The sequence below is a fragment of the Barbus barbus genome (genome assembly GCF_936440315.1).
Source record: "Barbus barbus genome assembly, chromosome: 20".
Classification (NCBI taxonomy): Eukaryota; Metazoa; Chordata; class Actinopteri; order Cypriniformes; family Cyprinidae; genus Barbus; species Barbus barbus.
Window position 1 is genome coordinate 13729608 of NC_136748.1, and position 24639 is coordinate 13754246.

General features: G+C 39.1%; 1 protein-coding gene across 3 annotated transcripts in view; it reads left to right on the plus strand.

Annotated features, from left to right (window-relative positions):
- Window positions 1-24139, plus strand: part of LOC306886153 (prospero homeobox protein 1-like) — a 36712-nt gene extending 12573 nt beyond the window's left edge. For all 3 annotated transcript variants that reach the window (XM_079443055.1, XM_079443053.1, XM_079443054.1), the window contains exons 4-5: window positions 3659-3853; window positions 20053-24139. In XM_079443055.1, coding sequence (XP_079299181.1) covers window positions 3659-3853; window positions 20053-20238 — 381 coding nt within the window. In that variant the 3' untranslated portion in view covers window positions 20239-24139. The remainder of the gene's footprint in view (window positions 1-3658; window positions 3854-20052) is intronic.
- The last annotated feature ends 500 nt before the right edge of the window (window positions 24140-24639 follow it).

The following is a 24639-nucleotide window of genomic DNA, read 5'->3' on the forward strand; positions in this document are numbered from 1 at the left end:
GACTGCCTTTAAACATACAGCATACCATGTACCATTAACAGCTGAATATCAAGTAACCTACTGGGGCACTTAGCTTACTTCCCCCTGTAGAGCTCAACTTTTCCCAGATTCACAATCTAAGTGCATGATGTGTGTGTGGGGGGAGACTTAAAATGCACAGACCCCCGTATAAGTAGCGTCCCCACCAGGCGTGTGTGAAAGCCTGTATTGTCCATGGCTAACAGAGGAAACGTGCGGAGTGACAGGTCAAGTCTTCCCCCGGTGTCTTGGAAAGAGCGGATCTCTGTCACCAGAGGAATAATCTTTCACAGGCCCGTGAGCAAGAGTGTGTGAAACGCTCTCGCTCCCGTACGCTGTTCTCTGAGTCAACTGCTGCCCGGACACATCACAGGCATCAGGCTGATTTGTTTTATGAATCTTTTGAGCGTGATCATTGGATATATAAGGTTTTTTGTGGGGGTAGAGAATAACAGGATGAGGTGTCCCATGGGAAGCATTGAGTTTAGTGTTCTTAGAACAGCACTGGAAATTACAGAATAACAGATTATTATTTTATTTTTATGAAACTAGTGTGTTTGTGCGGGTGCAGCTTTTTATATATACATACAGAAGCATCTTCCTGGTTTGTCTTGCTGATCAAAGTCCATTAGTTATCATGCTTGGATTATTTAAAATAAATTTATATTTTTTATAAAAAATTGTAAATTTATAAAAATATTTTTTAGACAAATATTTATAAAAAGTAAATATTATAGCTAATATTATTTGAAATTTTTATTTATAAAAAGCATATTTTTTTACAATTCAGCATCAAAACAATGTATTTGTTTCTAATAATAATAATAATAATAATAATTTAATTAAATCATTCAAGCATATACGTATGTCACTTTCATTATACATATTGTTTCAAAGCAGCTTCACAAAAAAATGCAAGTTTAAAATGTTACAGTCATAAATAAATAAAGATAAAAAATAATAATAAAAATTTTGTTTAGAGCACCAAGTGAGTGAGGACTTTCATTGGTGCTCCTAAAAAAAAATAAAGGTGCATGAAATTACACCCATGTCAACATTATAAAAACTTTTCAAAAAGTTACTTGTAAAATTTAAGAGCTCGACTCAGAATGCAAAAAAACGTATTGTTCGAAACCAACCCATCTCACTTTCTCTTCCACAATTCCACCAAGACAAATGAGTGTTCGCAAGTGTTTTTTTGTGCTACGACGTATCATTTAGTGTTTTGTTCCGTGGGGTGGCTGAGAGCTGAGAGAGCTAGACTGGTTATTTTTGTTTGACAAGCAGATGACATGATCCTTAATTGCTGAGTTGTCACGTTCCAGCAACGCTGCTCCATTGTCCCCCGAATCTCTGGTATTTCTATTCGGCAACAATGCTTTTTAAATCTCCCTTTATACAGCACTGCCAAACGATGTCATGCGGACTTACTTTTCTGCGCTCTCCATTATGTCATTCACTAGCCATTCTAGAAAAAAAATTCCCCCCTCTCTCGCCTTTTATCCATCTCTTCTGCAAGCCCCACTCATATGAGACAATGTCTTATGACAATAGAAGAGCCTAATCTCCATGTCAAAGCAATTTTCATTCCCCAGTAAGCAGTCTGCTATCGTTTTGTAATGTTTTGTTTCTTATTCTAAAAGAATTAAGGGGGTGGTGGGGGGCTGGAGTAAGTCGTCACGGGGGCCGGGGGTCCTTATCTCAGTGTCTGGAAATTTGGACAGTGCATTTCGCTCCGCAGATAAAGCGGAAAAAAAGAAGCCCCTCGAGTTCAGTATATCCTAATAGGTTTAACGTCTATTGAAACGGAGGTAAGCGAGAGATCAGATAGCCTTGCTTCTTTGGTTGTTCTTTTTTCGCCTCTTTCTTTCTTTCTTTTCAACCCCTGTTCTTGCTCGCTGTTAGGCTGAAAGAAGGCAGAGGCGACACACAGGCCAAATGTATAATTCCTGGATAGGTTAAGTACATGTTTGAACTTCTGCAGACTGATGCCTCGGGATGACGACTTAATCATTTTCTGCTGAATTATGGGAGAAGAACTCTCACGGTGGCGCGGTAATTATGCTCTCGGCTGGCCTTTTGGGGAAACATATCAGCCCATCATGGCTTCTGACTCTTTCTCTGACTCGGATTCCCCACTATGATTTCTCGTTCGTGTCATTATCTTAAATTTGCAAGCACAGAGACAAGTTTCTACACGGTAATTACATCTACCCTCGGAAAACACGGCCACCCTCCCCCCTCTTTGTTCCTTGTCCTTCCTCTTTTTTTTCTCCTCCGGCTCGATCTCTCTCTCCTCAGCTGTCATCTAAACAGAGGCCTGCATGTTCTCATGGCCACAGATAGATAAGTGCTCGCTGCTGATTTTTGATTAATGCTCTTTGAGGGTATGGAAGGGGAGGCAAAGGCAATGAAGGCTTGATGAACACCCGTAATGACAAAAGGCAGGAGGCTGCATGTCAGAGCAGCCAACAGAAAGCCCGCAGGATTTATAGCTTTTAACTTGGCTACATTAAACTCAGCTGTCCTGTACATTCACACTCTTGGCAGCCGTAGCTTTCGCGCACACACATGAACATACACACGTAGCTGCGCACACACAGAAAGGACCAAAGGCTGTCGCACAGGTCATTTGTTGAGGTCATGGGGCAAGTACACAGGGCACACAGAGTACTGTGTATTTACTGGTCTAGGATCAGGCGCTCCAAATATAGCTCCCACAACAGCGTACGAAGGCTTTGAGCTGCCGAGCTGAACTATTCAACTCGAGCCATACTTGTTGCAAGGTTTTTATGTCATTTAGATTTCTTCACTTGATCACTTACTTCACTTGATTATTAATGTGGGGAAAAAACCTGTGGCATGCCATAATTAACTCGGCTTCTTGATATGTAAATTTGCCGTACTGCATTACGGGCTATTGACACAATTATAATTTCAACCCTGAACTGTTTGCATTTTCACACAACAGCAAATATCCGCACTAACCGTGTAAGCCTTGTTGGAGGAAAAAAAACACCCCCTGACCAATCTGTCTCGGCTACGGGTTTGTTTGCTTACCCATCATCCTCAAGGACAATGCGAAGTAAACACGTTTGTAGAAAGAAATGTCTTATCTGTTGTCCTGACATTTAAGGGTCTCACTGGCTAACCAGATTAGAGGTTAGTCACACCTGATTTTATTAGTTTTCAGTAAAAACAGATTGAAATAGTGGGAACCTTTTGGTATAAGTTTTTCCTGAAGAAAAAAAAGTGATAAAAAATTATGTATTCTTTAATTTTTTTTTTTTTCATAAAATCTTTTTGGTGTGCTTTTTATGTAAACCAATAAAACAAGTGAGACTAACATTAAATCTGGTAAACCAGTGGGTCCATTAAATGTATTACCTGAAGGAAATTGTTGCTTTTTTCTTCTTGTGATATTTTCATTTAAATAGCTTGAGCATGAGGGTCAGGAAAGTGCATATTATCAACAATGAAAATCCTTTTTTTTCTTATTAATAAATAAATTACTTATATCTACTGATGAGCACAAAGGCACAATGTAAATATCAAATGCATTTCTCTGTGCTGAACCTACAGCAACAAAAATTACAACAAGTGTTTCTCTTTTCGTCCTCCTACTCTCTCTCTCTCAAAGTTCAACCGCTGCATCACATCTCAGCTGATCAAGTGGTTCAGCAACTTCCGTGAGTTCTACTACATCCAGATGGAGAAATTCGCTCGGCAGGCCATCAACGACGGCGTGACAGGGGTAGAAGAAATGAGCGTGAACCGGGACTGCGAGCTTTTCCGGGCTCTTAACATGCACTACAACAAGGCCAACGATTTTGAGGTGAGCCCTCGTCCGTTACCTCTGTTTCACGCTACTGCATTCACCTTATCAGGCCACACTGTATTACGAGGTGAAATTCACACAGTGATGCATAAGGTATTACTTTGAATCCTTTCCGTTAATGTTAGCACAGTTCAAAGCTTTAAAATTAATACAGCTAAATGATCTCTTTATATGATTAGACAAAGAATGGCAAGCTGTTCATCCCATAAGCCCCACCCCCCCGCTCGCCGTACTGGGGTAAAGTGAACAAGATTTTTTTTTTCTCTTTTTTTTTGGCCGAAACACAGTCATGCATCTGTCTGTTTGATGAGGCAAACAGGGAGCGATGCTTTAGGCCCAAGTGTCCTTGTCAAATACAATTTGCAGAGCTCACATTTACCGCTCAGCTCACTATCAATATCTGCCCACTGGGACTCTGGTCATTCAAACACTATCCTTACAACATCATCATCATTTAGCTGACTATTAGCAAAAATCTGCCCCCATCCCCCTCCCCTCCCCTTGCTTTCATTTAGATCAGGTCATAGCCAAGGTTTATTGCGATTGCAGGTACAGAGAACACACATGCCACACCTTTCGCGACCAGGAATATATTTAGGGACACGATCCCTATTTTCATATATAAATGCAAAATTTGCATGGCTGTGGAAGAAAGTGCAGGGCACCATGAATAAGACTGTTGTTGGTAGAGAAGTCGAACCGAGGGAGAGATTGTTTTGCATATCAAGAGCCACAAAGGCTGCACAGGTGTACAAGCAGGATGGCCTGAAAGACTTTCCCAAATGCTCATTTTCCATGCAAGGAAAACTCGATCTTTAATGCAAATTTCAGCGCCCTAGTCTGTTCCTTTTTTCCTACCGGGCCGACTCGCCTCTCGTAGCGTCTCGTCTAGCGTGCAACGACATCCCACAGCAAGTCCGTGCCGCAGAGAGAGGTCACACAACCTTTAGCGGTGCAAAGGGACACCTCATGCTGAGGATTTTTTGTACAAAATTTTCTCTTCTCCACCTGTCAGACTGCGAGGCATGAAACTGGAACCCTCGCCGATTCAGCAAGTCGCTCTTTCTGCCAAATTTAGCATCATCAAAGTTCCACCTTGCTAGCTCCTCCTGAATGAATATACCCTCTGTTGTGCTGATCGTTTGATGTTAATCTAGTCTGTCAATGTGCACCAGTAATGTGCTTCCTCCTCCTTTGAGACTTTCTTTTTTGTAGTTGGGCCCTGTCATTTCTCTCTCCCTCTCTTTCATTGCACTTCCTTTCGCTGCCTTGTGTCTTTCATCCTCTTCGAATGTACTCACCCCTCACTTTCCCATTACAAACTTTTTAATGACATAATTGTCACATTCCTCATGGTGGAATGAGCAAAGGCCGTAATTAAAGGAGCTTCATTAATTGCCTTCAATGCACTTGGTGTGTTGTGCTCACCAAGCTTGCTGTTTTCTTTCAAGTTGTTTATCCTTCATTCGGCTCCTCCTCCATCGCGCTGTCTCAAAACGCCATCGTTTCTCTCCTAATTACTGCTCTGTTTGTCTTAGCTGGACAATGGCACAAATGAACACAATCAAGGACATTTGCATAGACACAGCTTATGATGTCCGGACCCTGAAAGACTCCCAAAAAAACCCAAGACCCCCTTTCTCGTCTTTTCTCCCAAACAGAGCCGCCAGCAATGTGGCAAGTGTTATCTCTTCGCTGAAGGGGTTTCTCTATGTACAGAGCAGATATGATCAAGCCTAACAGGCCTGCTTAACTGTTGTCTGGGAACATCATTTGTTTATCCTGCGCAGCTAAATGAACACATTAGAATGATATTTTATTAAAGGGGTTGTTCACTAGAACATGAAAATTTGGTCACTATTTTCTCTCTCCATGTCTTTGCAAACTTGTATACTGTTACTTTTTTCCCATGGAACCCAAATAGAGCAACTACAATTCATTCGTAGGATACAAAAAAAAGGCAACATAAAGGTTGTCCATATGACTTGTCTGATATATTCATAGTCTTCTGAAGTCTCATGATAGCTTTGTGTGAGGAAAAAAATTAATTTACGGTTTTATTCATTAAAAATCTTAACATATGCAATTATTAAATCTTAAATTAAAAAAAATGAAGATTGTCAGTGCTTAATAATTTAACTCCTCATATAAAGCTATGGTATGGTAACTAAAGACATGGAATATTAGACCATGTTTATGGTGTTTTTAGAGCTGGACTGATCTTACATGGAAAAGAGCTGCATAAAAATTCTACAAAACTTTTTTTTTTTTGTGGTTCACTAAAAAACAAACACCGTAGGGGTTTGGAAAAACAGGAGTGTGAAAAATATTTGGCAAACAAATCCTTTAAAATCCAAAGAAAAGTTACAGATCATTTAAGCGTATAAAGAAAGTGAACACCTGTTAAAACTTGCAGCACAGTTACGCATTGTTAGCCAAAGTGACATTTCCTGACCCTGTAATTGTGGCATCTGGTTCTCAGGAGCCGTCTTCACACTTACTGTATCACATCACAGGCACCATTGAAGAGTTCTAAGAGGGGTGGGGTCCATGGGCTCCACTGGGATAAGGAGACATTTTTATGACAGCTCTGGGAAGGTCTCATCTTTCGGCCACAAAATAGTTCAAGGCTCTTCTGTCAAAACCCCCAGAGTGTCCTCCCCCCCAACTTGCCCCAGACCCGCCTTGTCTTCAGTCCTTGTACCCTCCTCCCACGAACCGGCTGAGGAGAGCATAGAGGAGGCTTAGTCTCTCGCTCTCTTTCTTTAGTCCCTGTGATCTCTGAGCCTTTTTGAAAAAGTGTTGGTGGCCATATACCCACAGCACACTCACACAGACCTCCTTTGACTTCAAGAGTTCTCGTCTTGGTATCTTCAGGCTATCAGGTGTCCGTGGCTATTATCACACTGAGTGAATGAAACTTCGAGACTTTGTTTGTTTCCCACTCACATATGAGTTTTGTTTATGTGGTGAAATTTCAAGGTTAAAAAGATACCGTTATAGTTGAGGGAATACTTAAAGGTGAAGTGTGTAATTTCTGCGCCGCTAGCGTCAACAAACGGAACTGCAAAATTAATGGCTTTAATTATCAAACTCTACCCTCGTCTGCCATTGGTCGGTCAAACTGATTGTCCCCGCCCACACATGCTATTGGTTGATCCAGTGTTGCTGTTGTTGGGCTGTGCAAACAAACAGAAGCATTATTTATACTTTTAGAAAAAATCCAAAATTCTAAGGCTTACTTAAAATTTCATATTAAGGTAGAATATTATATTACAAATTGCACACTTAACATTAAAATATCCACAAGAAAAGCACATAATGTAAATGATGCAATACAAGATGTTCTGACCAGCAACACTCTCCCCCTCGAAAAAGATCAATTATCCAACACGTCCCCCTCTTCTCCAGGTTTCTCTTCCCTTTTGTTTCTTCTCTCGTCTCCTCTTGTCCATGCATGGTGTGACCTACCCCAAAGGCCTTCATTATTAATTGTCCTTTGGAGACAGGGAAAAGTTCAAAGACTGTGCGGATGGTCCCTTTACTGCGACCGTCTATTGTCTAACATTCATCTCCCTTTACCCTTGTTCCAGGAGTGTATTATCTCCCCTGCCTCATGAGAAAAGAAGGTTATCAATAAGAGCGTAGAGAGCTGCCATCGTGACTGCCAGGAGGTCCTGGCCTCCCAAGTCCACACACAGCTCCCCCACAGAGGGCTAGTTTACTGTTGTTTATCTTTGAGCTGCTAGCTTGTGCCACGCTACACTAGCACATCTTAGGATCGGGCTCTGGTTTCACTTCTTCCTCTCTGACCTCACACTGATCTGCAGTGTGGTCTGCCAGCTCACCTCACGCTCCATTATAACGCCACTCAAAGCTACAGACAGTGCTATAAGATAGTGGTGGATGTTTAAAGGACACATTGTGGATGGTTTAACTTAACCTTACAGATGTAACCCCTTAACATAATTTTTTTCTTGGGAAAAGCAAAAAAAATAAAAGTGTTTAGAATTACATGTTTTTTTTTCTCTACAGGCCACTAGCATCAACAAACTAAAGGACTGTTTTCAAACAGGTTTCCTTGAACACTCCCCCTTCTGTCATTGGTCCTCACCAACTCACGCCATTGGTTGAGCCAATGTTGCTGTTGTCGGGCAGGTCAGGATGCTCAAACAAATAAAGTAATGTTTTGAAAGCATCACAGAGCCACTGTGTTTACGCTTTTAGAGGAAATCAACCTACAAATGCTTACTTACGGTTATCCCTGCAACAAAATTCTAATTAGTATGCCCTAATTTGAAAGCACAGATAAACCATGTCCAACAATAGATTCAAATTCTTGTTGTGATATTTAACCTGCATCCAATATGCAGGAAAAGTATATAAAATATCTGCTTGAATGAAACTGAAGACAAAGTCGGACTTGATGCCCCATTGTGTGGCAAGCGCACATGCAGCTGGGATGGCACCCCTCACAATAAGTGTTCTGTGGTAAACCCTTAGCCCGTCATGTGATATCAAGAGTCACTGTGGTCAGATGATGCAGACTATTGTCTTCAAGGGCTCTTGGGTCACAATCATCTTCCTCTGTCTAATTAGATCATACTGTCTGATGGACTGACACTTACAATTACAGGATAAAAACTACTCTTTTTACAAATAAAAGAGAATTTTAAAACATGTATTACTAATAATACAAACAGGATATAAAAATACTTCTATGCTTTAATTTCAAGTACAATTGGTTAAGCGGTATGCCGCTAACAAGCTCTTATGCTCAGTGTTGAATCAATTCATCACTGGAAAGCTGATGGATAGGAGACTATAATGCATTTCCTCTTTTTTTCACTACCGCTTTGCTATAAATGCCACGCTTCACGGCTCCCCGTCACACTGTACGTCCCCAGCCGAACGTAATAGAGCTCTATGAAAACAAACTCCCATCATATTAGCTTAGTTATTACCATGCTTCACGTCAGAGGACCTCCTGTAATCTAGTTATAGGACGACACTTGGGTTCTGTTCCCATTGCGGTCGCTGATAGAATAAGCCTCACACTCTTTATGTCTTTATTGAATGCACTTTAGGCAATATTTTAAAATTAGACTGGCAGATAGTGAGTTTAACAGTATTCGGGTTTGACAAAAATAGTTTTTTCTTTCACCTGTCATTTAAGGGAATATCCGTTCCCGTATCTCTGTTGATGAAATCACTCGCTGGGGCTGTGTGATTTCTTCTCATGCGGCTCTTGTGGGAACTGAACTTCCTCAGTGTATTGGTTAATCATTAGTGGAGGTGACCTGGAGAACGCTACAGTACTGCACATTACATCCAATGGCCTTGACTGTACTTACCAAGGGACGGCGTAATCGCTGCCATCAAATCTGCATTAAAGACTTATCTTTTGTTCGTTACTAGCACAAATAGCAACATCAACAAGGAGATGTAATTTAATAATTCATAATGGAAGGTGCAACGAAAGCACACGTACTTTAGACTGCTTCACTTACCAAACACAAAGAGTTTTTTCAGCCTAACTGTCTGGTGATGGCAGTTTAGAGGGACTTAAAGCCAAACTGCTGTAGGCACTCTATATTCTATATTACTCAGAGAAACAGAGACAGAAATTAGATAAGAGTGTGTGATGCTTTCAGGCAATGTTTTTTTCCAGACAAAATGACTTATTAATGGTCACTAAGTTGCACAGAGGGACCAAGCCCTGCAGTCTTTAGCAGCAGCCAAAGAAAACTACTGCTACTACACACACACACACACACACACACACACACACAGGCACATAAAGAATAAATCATAGATGTAGTGCATACTGTTCAAGTTTAATTCTTCCCCTCATGCTATAAATCTAATTTTAGTGTTTCATTTAACTACTTAAGAATTTATTGACTGCATATCAAACCTGCTCAAGAATATATTGTACACAACAAAAATAATTTTAGTATCTTTATCTTGTTTTCCAGTAAAAATATTAAATAGTTACTTTTTGTCTTGTTTTATGTATAAACCTCAAAAAATGTTGGTGGATTTATGCTTAAAAGTTGGGATACACAATTTATTGTTACCATATTGATTATTGGCTCAAATTTGCCTTTTTGTTTTTTACTGGTTTTAGATTATATTGGAAATTTAACTGTAGATGTTCATTTCCAGTACTTTTACATTTCTATTACCTTTGCCACCATCTAACACTTAAAGTTAATCTTTAAAACATAAATAATTTATTAAAAATGTTAAATGTTATCTTTAACAAATTTCACAATGAATATATTTTTTCAAATTGTACAATATACTGTACTTTACAAATTGTACATTATACTGTGATGTATTTACTGTAAAATTACTGATTTTAGTTTTTAGAGTTAATTTTTTTATTTATTTAGGCAGCACAGTAAAGATTTTAATAACAACCATTTATTGGTCATAATTATAGGCTTATCGATATCAGCCGCAATTTTACTATCAGTCAGAAACAAAATTATGTTATATATATAATCAATATATGTTCTCTAAAAACTAGTCTTATACAAACTTATGCAACTTTATAACAATAATAGGTCACACTTTATATTAGGTGGCCTTAACTACTATGTACTTGCATCAAAAATGAAGTGCAATGTACTTATTGTGTTCATATTGCATTGCAAAACACTTTTGCTGCTATTGAGGTGGGATACGGGTAAGGTTAGGGACAGGTTTGGTGGTATGGGTAGGTTTAAGGTTGGGTTAAGGTGTAAGGGATAGGTCAACAGTATAATTATAAATGTAATTACAGAAATTAACTACAGATGTAATTACATATAGGTATTTTTAAAAAATATAAGTACAATGTAAAAACATGTATGTACACAATAAGTGCATTGTATCAAATGATTAATTTAAATGTAAGTACATAGTAGTTAAGGCCACCTAATATAAAGTGGGACCCAATAATATAATATGCAACAAATAAATGTTGTTGTTCAGACATTTTCTTTACTGGAAATCAAGACAAAAAGCTGATTAAGAGAAAGATTTTTGCAGTATATAAAAATACTGTTGAGTGAGTTTATTTCTGATTAAGAATACGGGATGAACTTGACCATGTCCCACCAACAAGCATCACATGCTTCCTGCCCTAAAGTGTGACATTGTGGTGCTGAATATCCACTTCCTTTAATTGCCTCTCAGCGTTAAGTGCTGCCTGCCATGGGCTGGAATTCTGTTGTCATGAAGGGACCTGTGACAGAACATAAACAGGGCGTTAAGTAGCTTCTAAAGGGCCTGCAAGCTTGCTGGAACTCCTTCCTCCTACAGATAAGTTCCTGAAGTGGCACAAACTGAGAAACACCTGCCGGTGCCAGTGCCAGTCTTTATGGCTCCCTACAAATAGCTTTTGATGGAAAAGTTCTTCCACAGACTAGATGGGCCTCCTTTTTTCCACCCAGACCCCTTCCATGTTCTCCCATGTCACCTTGTGTGCAGTCTGCTCAGTGACACCACTGGTGATTATGTCATTATTTTGCTCCAGGGGGTTCAAACACATCTGTAGCACTCGTGCACGGCTTTCTCCAAACCCTGGCACATCTCCCACCCAACCGCCCCGTCTCTGTCTCCCTCCCTCTTCTCTTCATTAGTCTCGGTGCCAGATCCTTTCTTCAGCCAGACAAGAAAGACCCAACTCCAAGCTGCCTTTCTCCTCCTCCTGCCTGCTCCAGTCCTTAGGCCATTCTGTCCTCCCTCTCCCCCCTCCTTCTCCTCCAGATGTCCCTCTTTCTCTCTTTCCCTCCCTCAAACACTCTCTTCTTTCATGGGGTTCAACTGCAATTTGAGACAAATGACTTCATAACCTTTAGCCCAAGCAGGTTTGAACCCAGACCCTCCTCTAGGTCAGAGACCTAGTGCCCCTGAATTTGAAGTGCACATGTCATTGTGGCATTGTTTGCTTTAGTAAATGCAATGATATAGAAGGGTAAAAGGACATCGTGCTCATATGGCAAATCAGATTTGGCATAATAAACAGTCTTCAGTAAAGCAGTAGTTCAACAAAAATTAAATCTCATTATAAGTCACTCTTGTTCCAAAGCTGTATGACTTTCTTACCTCCATGAAACACAAATTGATACATTTACTAGTCCAATTACTTTTTCAATGAAATAATTTGGAGAACCAGACCAGTGCGATTTGAACTGAATCAACTTTACATTGAAAAGATCTGTCGCGAAAGATTTGTTCATGGTACTTTTCTTATAAGCTTATTCTTAAAGTGTTCTCCTTTTGTGTTTCAACAAGAAAAAAGCGAGTAAATTACGGCAGGTTTTTTTTGTTGTTTTTTAGGCTGAGCAATTCTTTTTATAATGCTTGTTTCGTATTCTGTGGAAAAAAAACTAACCAGGGAATGACCTTATTTAAAGGTGAGAGCGAATATATCCACGCACGCACACACTCACTATGTGCCAGCGTGCCTTGAGAAATGGGCATATGGTGCTTGCTTAAAGTTTTCTTCAGTATGAAAAATAGTTTTCATCAAGGCCAATGCAGAATCAGCAGCAGCATGCGTATGTTTGTCCAGCATTTGCAGTGAGAACCTAGGCCTGCTTCAAGGTTGTCGGGACAGTTTGTGGAGCTCAGTTGCATCACAGTGGGTTTTGAAAGAATCTTTATCAGAGAGGGAAACATGCAATCTGTTTGCCTGATTGACACTCCAGCCAAGAGTTTATCAAACTGCAAGGTTTTGCTTTCTATGTGCTATTGATTAGCTGGAGCCGAATGTCCAGCGTTCAGTGTAACGTTTCGCGTTCAACGGGATGTTGTTCTTTTGAAGTTCAATCTAGCTCCCGGACAAGCAGTGATAGAGAGAAACTGAGAGCGAGTGGGTGGGAGGCGAGTGGGGTGGACTCTTATGCTTTCAGCCCCCTGGCCTTGAGACTTGTTTGCTCTCTGTCAATCCATTATCTCCAAAAAAAAAAAAAAATCCTCCTGAAATAGTCTGCGGCATTTAGATGTTATATTTATTTTAAAAGGCACATATCGCAGTAAAATACATTTTAAAATAAATATAACATCTATACTAATCTTATATTTTATATATATAAATATATATACATTTTTGAGGATCCTTACCAGTAGTGAAAGGGAAGTGTTCACTTCTCAGATTAAAGTTTGAGATAGGGAAATTATGGTTATAATGAAGTATGAAATGTGAGCAACAGGCAGTCCTTAGAATATAAATTAGTGAAATAGTGAGTAGTGAGCAGAATAGTGAGATTTACATAGTTTTATTATTATTATGATTATTATTTGTGCTGCATTATCATTAGATTAGATATTGACTTAATTTGATTAATAATAATGCTGCATCGTTAGCAATGAATCTAAATGTTTTTAGACTTGTGAGTCTTGTTTCAACAATCTCTGAGAAATCTTACTGGCCAGCAGGTGAATTTATCACCTTTGACTGGACGGCTTGGCCTGAGCAAATACAAGCAGTGAGATACACCAGCTTCAAACAGAGGCAATATCAAACAGGAGCCGCAATGAAATGGAAAGTAGACTCTTCCCCTTTAATGATTAACTCTGGTGAGGAAACCAGGACTTTCTTCCCAAGAAGAAACTCTTAGCAGGGACAGAGAGTGGGCCTGGGCTTTCAGTTCCCTACGCTGTGGCCTTTTGAGATACAGAAGTTTCACAGACCGTGTCTTCATCTGCGGTACTCATCTATGACATTTCCCACACACCCATTCGCTCAGCCCTCCTCCCCCTCCCCACACAGTCCTTGATTTGTATGGCAGTTATCAGGAGGTAAGTCTCTCCTCAATCAATATTTACCCAACAAACAGAGTCGATTCGGGGGCAGTTTGTATAGAGGGCCCAAGTGCACACGCAGTGGGGTGAATGAATGCTGGTTGAAGTACCGGGGCTGCTGATCATGACTGCTGTACCTGCCCCCACCCCCTCTTTCACCTCTTGTCTTGTGTTTCTCAGTGGAGGGGCGATATAATATCCCTCTTTTCATAAGACGGTCTCTGTGTCCTCTCATCCTTGGCAACAGCAGCGCTGAGGATGCAGTGCTGCCAGAAAACTGATCAAGCTGGGGGGCAGGAACCAGTGGCCAGCTAGTCTTATTTGTAATGATACTCAAATAATGATACTCAAATAATAAAATCACGCAAAAGTTATTTTTCAATACAAATTGAGCTTAATTGACTGAATTTGTGGCATTTGTCCCTTCTTTTCTTAAAAAAAAAGAAGAAGCAAAAATCAAGGATACGATGAGGCAGTTATAAGAGAAGTAAATGGGGACAAATTTTCAGGGGATATAATAGAAGAAATATGAAGCTAGTAATTAAAAAAAAAAAAAAAACATTTGTTAAATCATGTGCATTTGTCACTTGTATAATTGTCAGTTTAGGGTTTTGGAGTATATGACCCTGCTTTAACAGGGTAATGAAGTTGTAAAGTTGCATATAACTTTACACATAAATGGTTACCAGGCCATTTTCTCACACTTACATTTTATTAACACTCATACTGATTACATTTTTTGGCTATATCTTTAAAACTATGAGTATTTTCATGTTTGCATTGGCCCCATTCACTTCCACTTCTGTAGCCCAGATTTCTGCATTGTCAACTTTATTTTTTATGGCATCAACATTATGCCACAAATGCTGTCAACTTGAACCCTGAAACCAGAATATTCCTTTAACTGATAATGTTGTTTCGGGGATATTAGTTTATTAATATGACGTATTACCACGTATAGCAAAGCAAATCGGAAGTTGGATCTGCTGGAAGTAATTGAGTAATCACTTACGCTTTTCACACATTCACATCATCTACAGCCAAGAAGCGAAACACAGCGTGACAGCGTGCACAAAACACGGCAGCCACCGACACACGTAGTGTTTTCTTTATTAGTATTAATTTTCTCCGAGGGCTCTGTGGGCCATTTAAACCGTGCCCGACGTATTTTTCCTCTCAACTTGACTGAATCAGGAGTCCTAAAGAGGGCATATGAAATATTGATGTGGAATTGTCTGCCGTGCGATTCAGCTGTGTTTACCGCACAGCAGAGCGGCCTTAGAGGCTTAGCCTACACAATAGCCGTAACAAAAGAACAACAGCTGATCCGTGTGAGGCGAGGAGGTGACAAAACAGTTAAAGCATGCTGCTGGCTATGGGCAAGCAGTCAGCAGATGCAGACAAAAGGGTTTGTGACAAGAATAACTCTCCCTCTCCCTCTCTTTTCCTCTGTCTCTCTCTCTCTCTCTCTCTCTCTTTCCAAGGCAAGCAGTCAAGAGGATCCAAAATACCAATACCCTTTTCTCCTTGACATTGTCTTCTTCCCTAGTCAGCATTTTACTGCCCTTTTATGGTAAAAGAAATGAGTTGGAGAAATTCCTCACAGGAATATTCTTAGCAATGCAGCACTCCTGGGCTTTACCCTACGTTAGAGTCAGTGGCTACGCAAAGGAATCAGATTTTATGTGAACATATCTCTCTCACAAATAGGATGAAGACAAATCTATTAGCTATAAAATCTTCACATTAGCACTAAACAGGTGCACACACCTTCTTCATACAATGGCGTATCAGATATTTTAAAGGGGATCAATGTAAGCCCTGCCTTTCAGTTAAAAGAGCCAATCAAGTTTAGGACTCGCATGCACATTAAACAAAAACTAGCTTAAAGAAACTGAGAGATTATTAAACTAATCAGTTAATCATTTTTTGAACCAGTTCACTAAAGTGAATCATCCAAATGAACCAACTTACTCAAATGAATCAGACTGCCAAGAAACAGTTCCATGAACTGCGTAATGACTTAGAATTAATTCATCATTTTTTAAACGGTTCGCTAAAATTGAATCATCCAATTGAACCAAATCACTGAAATGATTCAGACTTAATTATGCAATTCAAGAGAGACATTTTGTCAAGCTACACCACAACTTGTTGAAAAATCTTTTTTCTGGAAAATCTATGCCATTATGCTACACTCTTTTAAGGTAATTAACTGTAGGAATTGCATGTACATCAAATAATATGTCATTTTATTGTATTATTGTATTTTTAATAGAATTAAGCTTTTTATTGTTGAATCTAAATATTTTATTGAAACGCAGTCTTGACAAATAGATTTGAAAAATTCAGCCATTTAGCTAGGCGAAGGCATTACCAAGATGGCTGCCAACCAGACTGACTTGCCTTTAAGGGACTATGGTAGCATCCAAAAGAGAAAGACTCCCTTCTGAGACCACACAAATTTGAGAAAGGCACCTTTATCACTTTTTTCTTTCTTCCTGTGTGCAATTATTCTGTTGTTTTTCCAGAAAGCTGCTGGCCATTGTCTGAGGGGGTGGAAGACTTATAAAAGCGTGAAAAAAATAGGGGAGAGGGTATGTTGAGAGTCGGGGTGTTGGGGAGGTTGGATATCTATAACCTTTGTAATCCCCCCCCACCTCTCTTCTCTTTTTCTTTCTCACCCCCTCCATTCCATGTGACATTCATTCATCAGCCAAGTGCGTTTGGCAAGCCCTTCGCCTATGAGCGCCGTCCCAGTGACCACTAACCTTGGTATGTCCTGACACTCGTGATGAGTATCTGCAGGACACAGAAGGCAAGCAGGCTGCTATGTCAGGCCTTTATTGTGTACTGCCGAGGCTGGGGACAGTCAGCATAATCAAACAAATGACCCCTGAAGGCTGTGCCCCTCGGGGAGGGAGAAGTAGAAGGAGACAGAGCTCTGGCCAAAAGCACTTGGGCAGTATTTTTTTTATCTCCTCTTCTCTTCTCTTCCCCCTCCCATCCTATGATCTTGCCCCAGGAGAAAGAGAGGAGGAGGGGAGAAATTACTGTACGGCACTGTACAAAAATGTCACCCGTTTGAGATGGACAGAGTTCAGGCACAGCAGTGTTGCATAGATACTTTGAAACAGTTGTAAGCTACTTGTAATTTAAAGCAGTCAAGCTGCCTGTGAGAAAACATAGCAAGTTACACCACAAGGTGGAAAAGTAGCGAGCTATTTAAGAGGTTGATATATTTAAATAATGTAATTTATTGATTATATATATGCAATAAATATTGTATACTTTAATACACATAAATTTACACTAAAAAAATAAAACTAAACAACATCCTACATTATCTGAATTGAATCAAAAATGTAGTGCCAATCACAAATGAATCCATAAACATTTTTGAACCAGATCATTAAAAGGAATCATCTAAATGAACCATCACAATGCTATTTGAAAAAGACAGTTATAAGAACAAAATTGAGTGATGATTCAAATGAACCAATTAAAGGGATAATTCACCCAAAACTGAAAAATCTGTCATTAATTACTCACCCACATGTCGTTCCAAACCCGTAAGACCTTCATTCAACTTCGGAACACAAATGAAGATATTTTTGATGAAATCTTGTTTGTTGCTTGGCCTGTTTGCAAAGAGAGAAATGCACTCTCATGCGTAATGGTACTATCATGAACGTGCATCAAAGTCTGACACGGAAGAGAAGAAATTGTTGAATAAAGTCATTATTTTTGTTTTCTTTGCACACAAAAAGTATTCTTGTAGCTTCAAAAAATTACGGTTGAACCATTGATGTCACATGGACTATTTTAGCGATACTACATTTCTGGGCCTTGAACGTGTCAGTTGTGTTTATGGTCAGATACTGTCTATGCAGGGACAGAAAGCTCTCGGATTTCATCAAAAATATATTAATTTGTGTTCTGAAGATAAACAAAGGCCTTACGGGTTTGGAATGACATGAGGATGAGTAATTAATGACAGTATTTTCATTTTAGGGTAACCTATCCTTTAATAATTTTAACCAGTTCATTAAATAATTTGCCAGAGGGAACCAATTCACTAAAATGAGTCAGACTTACCAATGCTATTTGAGAGAAATAGTTCCATGAAGAAAACTGAGTGATGATTGAAATTAACCAAAGAATAATTTTAACGAGTTCATTAAAGTGAATCATCCAAATGAACCAACTGAATCAGACTTCCCAATGCTATTCAAGAGAGGGCTACTTGTTGAAAACACAGGCTTGTTACTGGAAAAGCTATGATATTATGTTACACAATTCAGTTAGCAACGTCGCTACTTTTAGCTATTTACTCCCTAACACCAGAACACATCATAAAAGGGAGGTAGGCTAGGGCACGTTACAGCATATAAACCCAATCAAGCCATCAACTACACTCCGGTGAATCATACCATCTAGTTTAACTGCCATTATAAGTTCAGTATTTATAGCCATGCTATAATTTAATACTGCATCACAACCAAAAGTCAAGCACTTATGATTGTGGCGGCAGAGTGAAACATCTTCCACACCGGTCAAGGCCTTTCAGACAAGGGTATGCCTTTGATGACAGTATATTTAACACACTTAATGGAAAAAAGGGAGCTGGGGATGGTGTGGGTCGCATGGATGAGATTCTTTGTCCAGACAACTGCTCACCTGGCAGGGCCTTTGAGGAGCAGTCAGAGTCTGATTGATAGTACTGATGCCAAACTAAGCGCTGATCCCGATCCACGGGGGAGGGCTGCATTGATAAAACCAACTATAGGACTGCAACTTTGACCTTGCAGTGGAGGATGAATATTAGATGGTGTCATGAGCTTTGTTGCGAACACATTGATTCGGGATGGTTGGAGGAAAAATTGCTCTGGATCTTTCTACACCCTCAAAAGCATCTTAAATAGATAAATCAACCAAAAATAAAGAGTGGAACACAAAATAAGATATTTTGAACTGTCCATAGATTAAAAGTCAATGGGGTCCAAAACAACAATAGACCGCACTATTTACCATTGTATAAATAAAAAAAAAATAAAAAAAAACATCTTTTGAGTTCCAAAGAATATAAAGTCATACAGGTTTGGAATGACATGAAGGTGAATAAATTTATGTGGCCTGTGGTAACACTTTTAATATGACAGCATTGTGTTTTTGCAACCTTTGTGTCTGTTTCTGTGTGCCTGCATGCCTGCTTCCCCATCTGTGTTCGAGCGAGTGGGTGTTTGTGAGTGTGTGTGGCAGTAAGCATCATGTCTGGGAAGTGTCTTGTCTAGCTGTAGGGGAGGTGACTTAGTTCTTTGCCTGGCTAATCATCTCTATAGTGTTAGCGGAGAGGGACTGTCACTGGTGCTAAAGAGATCACAGGGCCAGTCTACAGTACGCCCCCGGTCTTGGCCCTCTCTCACGAACAACAACCTCACGCCAGAAAGGATGTGTTCTGGTTGTAGAGAACAAACTCCTCAGTAGCGCCCTACACGCTACCTGACTGCAGGAAAATACTGCAGTTAGAGGTCCAGACCTTGTCCAAGAGCACCGAGTTCACGGATAACTTTCCTTGAATTCCTCCACCTGAGATAGAGGCTACAACTTTGGTTTGAAACTTGGTGCAAAGCAATACGTGTTCGCTACAGAATCTAGTTTCACTGAAACTTGATAAGAAGCAAAGCAGAATTTAGTATTTTATGGACTGCTGTCAGTGGTAGAATCTTCTTTCTTCCCCTTCTAGAAGTGGAAGCATATTGAGACAAAAAGACATTTTATGAGACATTGCTAACAATCTTGTGTCAAATAAAGGGAAGTCAACAAATTATGTTTCACTCCCTCTAGGAAGTAGACTGTAAAAGAGGAACAGCTCAGGTAATGTTTAACCCAATAAGTTCCTCTTGGTTACAACCTCACAAATTCTGCCACGTTCAAAACATTGACTGTAAGTTGTTGTTATGTGATGGTTTGACCTGTTTCGATGAAAAATAAACGTCTTGTTGCTTGTTTCACTGTAGCCATTCAAAAGCAATCAAGTACTTTCACGTCCCCTGATGGTGCAGTTAGACAAAAAAAGGAAAGACAATTGATATAAAAGATTTAAATGACTAAACACACGAGTATTTAAGTCAGCACCAGCAGAATGTGTTTCAGCAACTGAGGAATTGGTGTAGTGACGATATTTGGGGTCGTTCTTATGTCCTCTCAGACTTGGCAGCCCAACACTCCTCTTTGCATTTTCTGCCAGAAGGGTCTCAGTACAGAATCTTATTTTCTTGTTCCTATTTACTTGTCTCTTTTTCTTTTTTCTCTTTTTCTTTTCTTTTCTTAATCAGAGACTTGGGCTTGAAACCTAATATGTTTATTAATGTCATTGTCTCCTTGTGTATCAGCAGGTTCCGGAGCGATTCCTGGAAGTGGCACAGATCACGTTACGGGAGTTTTTCAATGCCATTGTGGCAGGCAAAGATGTTGATCCTTCCTGGAAGAAGGCCATTTACAAGGTCATCTGCAAGCTGGACAGTGAGGTCCCAGAGATTTTCAAATCTCCCAATTGTCTGCAGGAGCTTCTGCATGAGTAGTGATTTGAATTGCTTACCAAGTGTCATCCCTTCTTTTCCCGAATCTTTACAAAGTAAGAGGTAGCATTCCTATTTTTAAGTCCCGGCTACTTTTGAATGACTTAGCTGTTAATTTTTTTTGTGCTTCTTTTTGGGAAAGTCTATAAAATTCTTGATTGTTTTGACTGTATTCAATCCTTACCCCCTTTTTCCTTGCCTTTAAAATGGGCATTACTATGTTTACCACACGATGGTTAACAAATGGAACTGACACCCTGATTTTCTCTCTTTTATTGTTCATTTTTTTGTTGAGGGCTTTGTTTTATCCCCGGATGTTTGCAATGTGTGATGGTTTTACTATTGCTGAAGAAGACTTGCATTTGTAGCTTGTATAGATGTAATTATTATTTATGATTAATATAATTATTACCATTAATGTTATTAATGCTTGCTGCAAAAAAGGAAGAAAGGAAAAGAAATACAAAAAATTGACATGTGGTATTCTTGTTTCTCATGGCAATGCTACAGAAAATAAATTATTCTTTGAACAAAAAAATAATAATAATAAAGAGGGGTATACATTTTCTATGTGGGAAATTCATATATATAATATATATATACATATATATATTTGATGTTATTCTTGAAAGAAACGGCATTAACTGTTTTTTTGGTTTAGCCATTCTTCTATGTTGGCTAGGGTCCAATGTTCTTGTGTTTTGTGTCCACATTGATAGCACTGGCTCTAGGGAGGGAGGCCTACTCGTAGGTTTTTTTTTTTTCCTTCACGGAGCAGCCTCTCCTGTAACTAAGCAACATGGCCATTTCATACTGGGGCAAGCCAGTTCGGCACAAAAAAATGGACGCCTTCCCACTGAGAAACCATTCTTGCTCATAAAAAGCACACTGTCACAACTGCTCATATAAACACACACACACACACACAGACCACTCTCATACATACACAGTAATTCACAAACTCAAACACGTGCCGTACGGCATCAAGACAAGAGAATTGTTGTTGTTGATGATTTTCTCCACCTGCTAGCTGGGAACACCTCTATAATTGGACCGTAAATTCGGTAGATTATCTCAAGTTTGGTTTACACAGGCTGAAAAGAATTATTTGAACATTTGCAAAAGTAAACCAGTTTTTTTTTTCTACATACTGGATTGTACATAGTTTATTTGTTAGAAATGTACAGATTTGCTTAATATTCACAATCATCTGATTATGCTATGGCAGTGTACAGTTTATCAGTAGTGAAACTTCATGTTCGCGAGAGACTTTGTTTGAGTTCAATTGTACATTTTTATGAATCATATGAAGTTCTTTGAATTGAATTTTAGAAGCTAAGCCTGCTAAGAGATCCACACAAATGTAACCAATTACAACGATTAGCCTACTCTAGAGGGAAAAAAGCACAGTTTCTTATCAAAACAGTGCCCACAAAAGAAAAGAGGACCTTTCAGACTCTTTGTGCATCCCTTCCTAGTTCATAAATAAGAGTCGGCAGTAGAGGGCAAGGGCTGGACATGTGATCTGCTCTGGAAGCCTGTGCCGTTTGCATTGGGCAAATCCAGCTGATGAATTGAAACGCAGGCCGGCAATTATTGTCAGCACAATGCCTTAAAAAACCTGCTGACTTCTAGATTAATGGGCACAAAAGAGCATGAGGTGCTGTCATTCTGTCGCCAGGGCTGGCATCGTCCACAGCCCCCGGACAACGCACAAAACGCCAAGCTATTCACTATGCATTGTAAAGAGAAGGAAAAACAAACCCAAAACAAAGTTAGGAGATGTTTGGCCCCGTTCTATTCTCAAGTCTCTTGCAAGGCTGACATACATTCTTCTTTACATGCATTGTGATAAATAAACGATTCTTTCAAATCGTAAGGAATTCTGTTATCACTATTAATTCATTTAAAGGTGATGCTTTGCAACTAAAAGTGAAGGTTGCGTCAATTTGCGCATAAAGTGGTGCTTAGTCGAATTCAGCTGTTCATATTCAGCCATACAAACAGGCATTGTGTGTTTTACACACTTAATGAATCTGATAATTGCCTGTGCCTAATGTTAATTATACCAGCAAATTATTTCTCTTTTTTAAATTTGTATAACAGAAATTATACAATTTGACTACTAAATCCTAAAAAAAATATTGAACAAAATAGCACAAATTAAATTAACAGAGGGTTATATTTTCCTTGTTTTGAAACAAAATATCCTCAGTAATAGGTTCTGGGTAATGAACTACATGCAAAGTCCAGGAAAACAAATTTTTACAGCCCATTTGAAGAAGAACAAGCATGATGCTTAGTTCCACATGAATCTGATGTACTTTAAGCCATTGAACGTAGCACAGAGGCAATACGTGTGCATAAGTGTGTGTGCGTGCTTACCTGTGCATGTGCGTGTTTGCAGGGAGTGTGTGATATACACGCATGGTAGTACGTCAGTTTTAGTTCCCATAAGGACTTCTGTTTATTTTCTTTTATCTATTGTTTCTCTTTTATTTGTATTTATCACTGTACTGCATCTTTAAGACAAACCAGAGGGAGGTTATGTTCAACATCTCAACTCTTTTTTTTTTTTTTCTTGCTATTGTACTTTTAGATGTGTTATGTTTTAAATGTTTCGAGTGGCTCTCAGTCGACTATTTTCTCCCCTTCATCTCACCACCTCTCCAGGTTTGCCTGTCAAAGGTGTTCTCGATCGGTCTGCATTAATTTGATACTGAAATGAGATGGATCTGTTTGCGTGGTTACACAGGGTCATTTGTTGCTTTGTGTGGAAAATCCTAAATGTAGCCGTGTACATTTCGCACTCCATTAAGGACACTCTATAGAAGAAGAAAAAAACTCTCTGAATAACCTTGATTCAAAGTTTCATCTCACTTGTGATACACAATTGCGCATTTACATTTTGACATTAGAATTTTTTTATTTGTTTTCATGCAATGAAAAAAAAACTGTCATGTAGTGATCTGTACAAATCAATTGCCAAACTCAGTTTGGGACTGTTTTTTATTACAAAGAAAGATGTTACAAAGAGAAAAAGAAGAAAGAAACTTTGTATATGACTATATTTCTGGGAAGGGGAACAATTATTTGTACTGAATGCAACGTGTTGTACAAGACTCTTGACTCTTTGTAGATTTGATGCTGTATTTATGAGGTGTGTGCTCCCTGACGGGTTTTAAACATGATTTCACTGGCTTCGACATGTATGTAAATACAAACCGAAAATGAGAAAACACTGCCTTTCTATGATTTAGCAATATGATGTAAATAGCATTGTTATGCTTTTTTTGTATGAAAGAATTCTTTGATTCTAGTATGGTAATTCCAGCTGAAACTGTTACAATTTTCTTTGATACGTTTTGAAGGATACACATGCATTGTTAACGGGATAGCATTGTGGATTTTGTTGTCAATTTGTCATGCAGAAGTTTCATAATTTATTGGTTTAATTTATCATAATTTATTTGGTGATGGTGTATAATTTTTTGGTATTTCTGGGGATGTATTGTAATATTATTTGGTAGACAGAGACAATATAAACGCCCTCCTAAGCTCCTTAACTCTGTAGAGACATAAAGAGACACTTATGTCCAGGTAGCCATTGTAATTTCAGACACTGTAGTCATAAGAGACGCTTGAAAAAAACAAAAAAAAACAAAAGGAAAGAAAAAGGAAAAAAAAAACTATGTACAACAAAACTTTTCTTCTATCTTGTTTGGAAGGTGAAAAAATTGTGTGTTTTGAAGTTTTTATTTCTAATCACTTAATCAGACTTTTACCTTTGCTTTTTACCACCTACACAATACAGTAGTCAAAGTGCCTCGTGTGCCTTCCATCTCCTCGGAACTGAATGTATGTGCAGTATATATGCAAGCTTGTGCAAAATAAAAACTAAGTCCTAGATCAGGTGTTTCCTTTTGCCATTTGTCATCATTTAGATCAGCATGTTAATCAGAGAAAAACCAAGGAGATTGCCTGTGATGCCAGAAGAACTGATAAGATGCAAACGTGGAGATATTCTTATAGCCCTGTTTTGGGCTTAAAGTAAGTCTTTGAGCCAGTCTTTGATTCATGCTTAATAGACCCACCGGTGGTTCACTTCATCAAATATCACGGTAGACATTTCTTAATGAAGTTGTCTTTGTCAAAACACCAGAATAGTGTCATTTCAGCCAGATTAATATGAACAATCTGAAACAGAGATAAAAAAAATTAAATAAATGCTTCAAATACACACATCAAGATTCAATCTTAATTGCAAAGAAAGAGGGCGGAAAAGGGTGCGCGTGGGGAGAAAAGAGCAGTGCTCGCGCTATTGTGGCTCGTGCGGCGTTGTGGAAGGAAGCGCTGCTGTAATTTATAGTCTGATACAAAGAGGCAGTTTAGCGGGCCCGGACC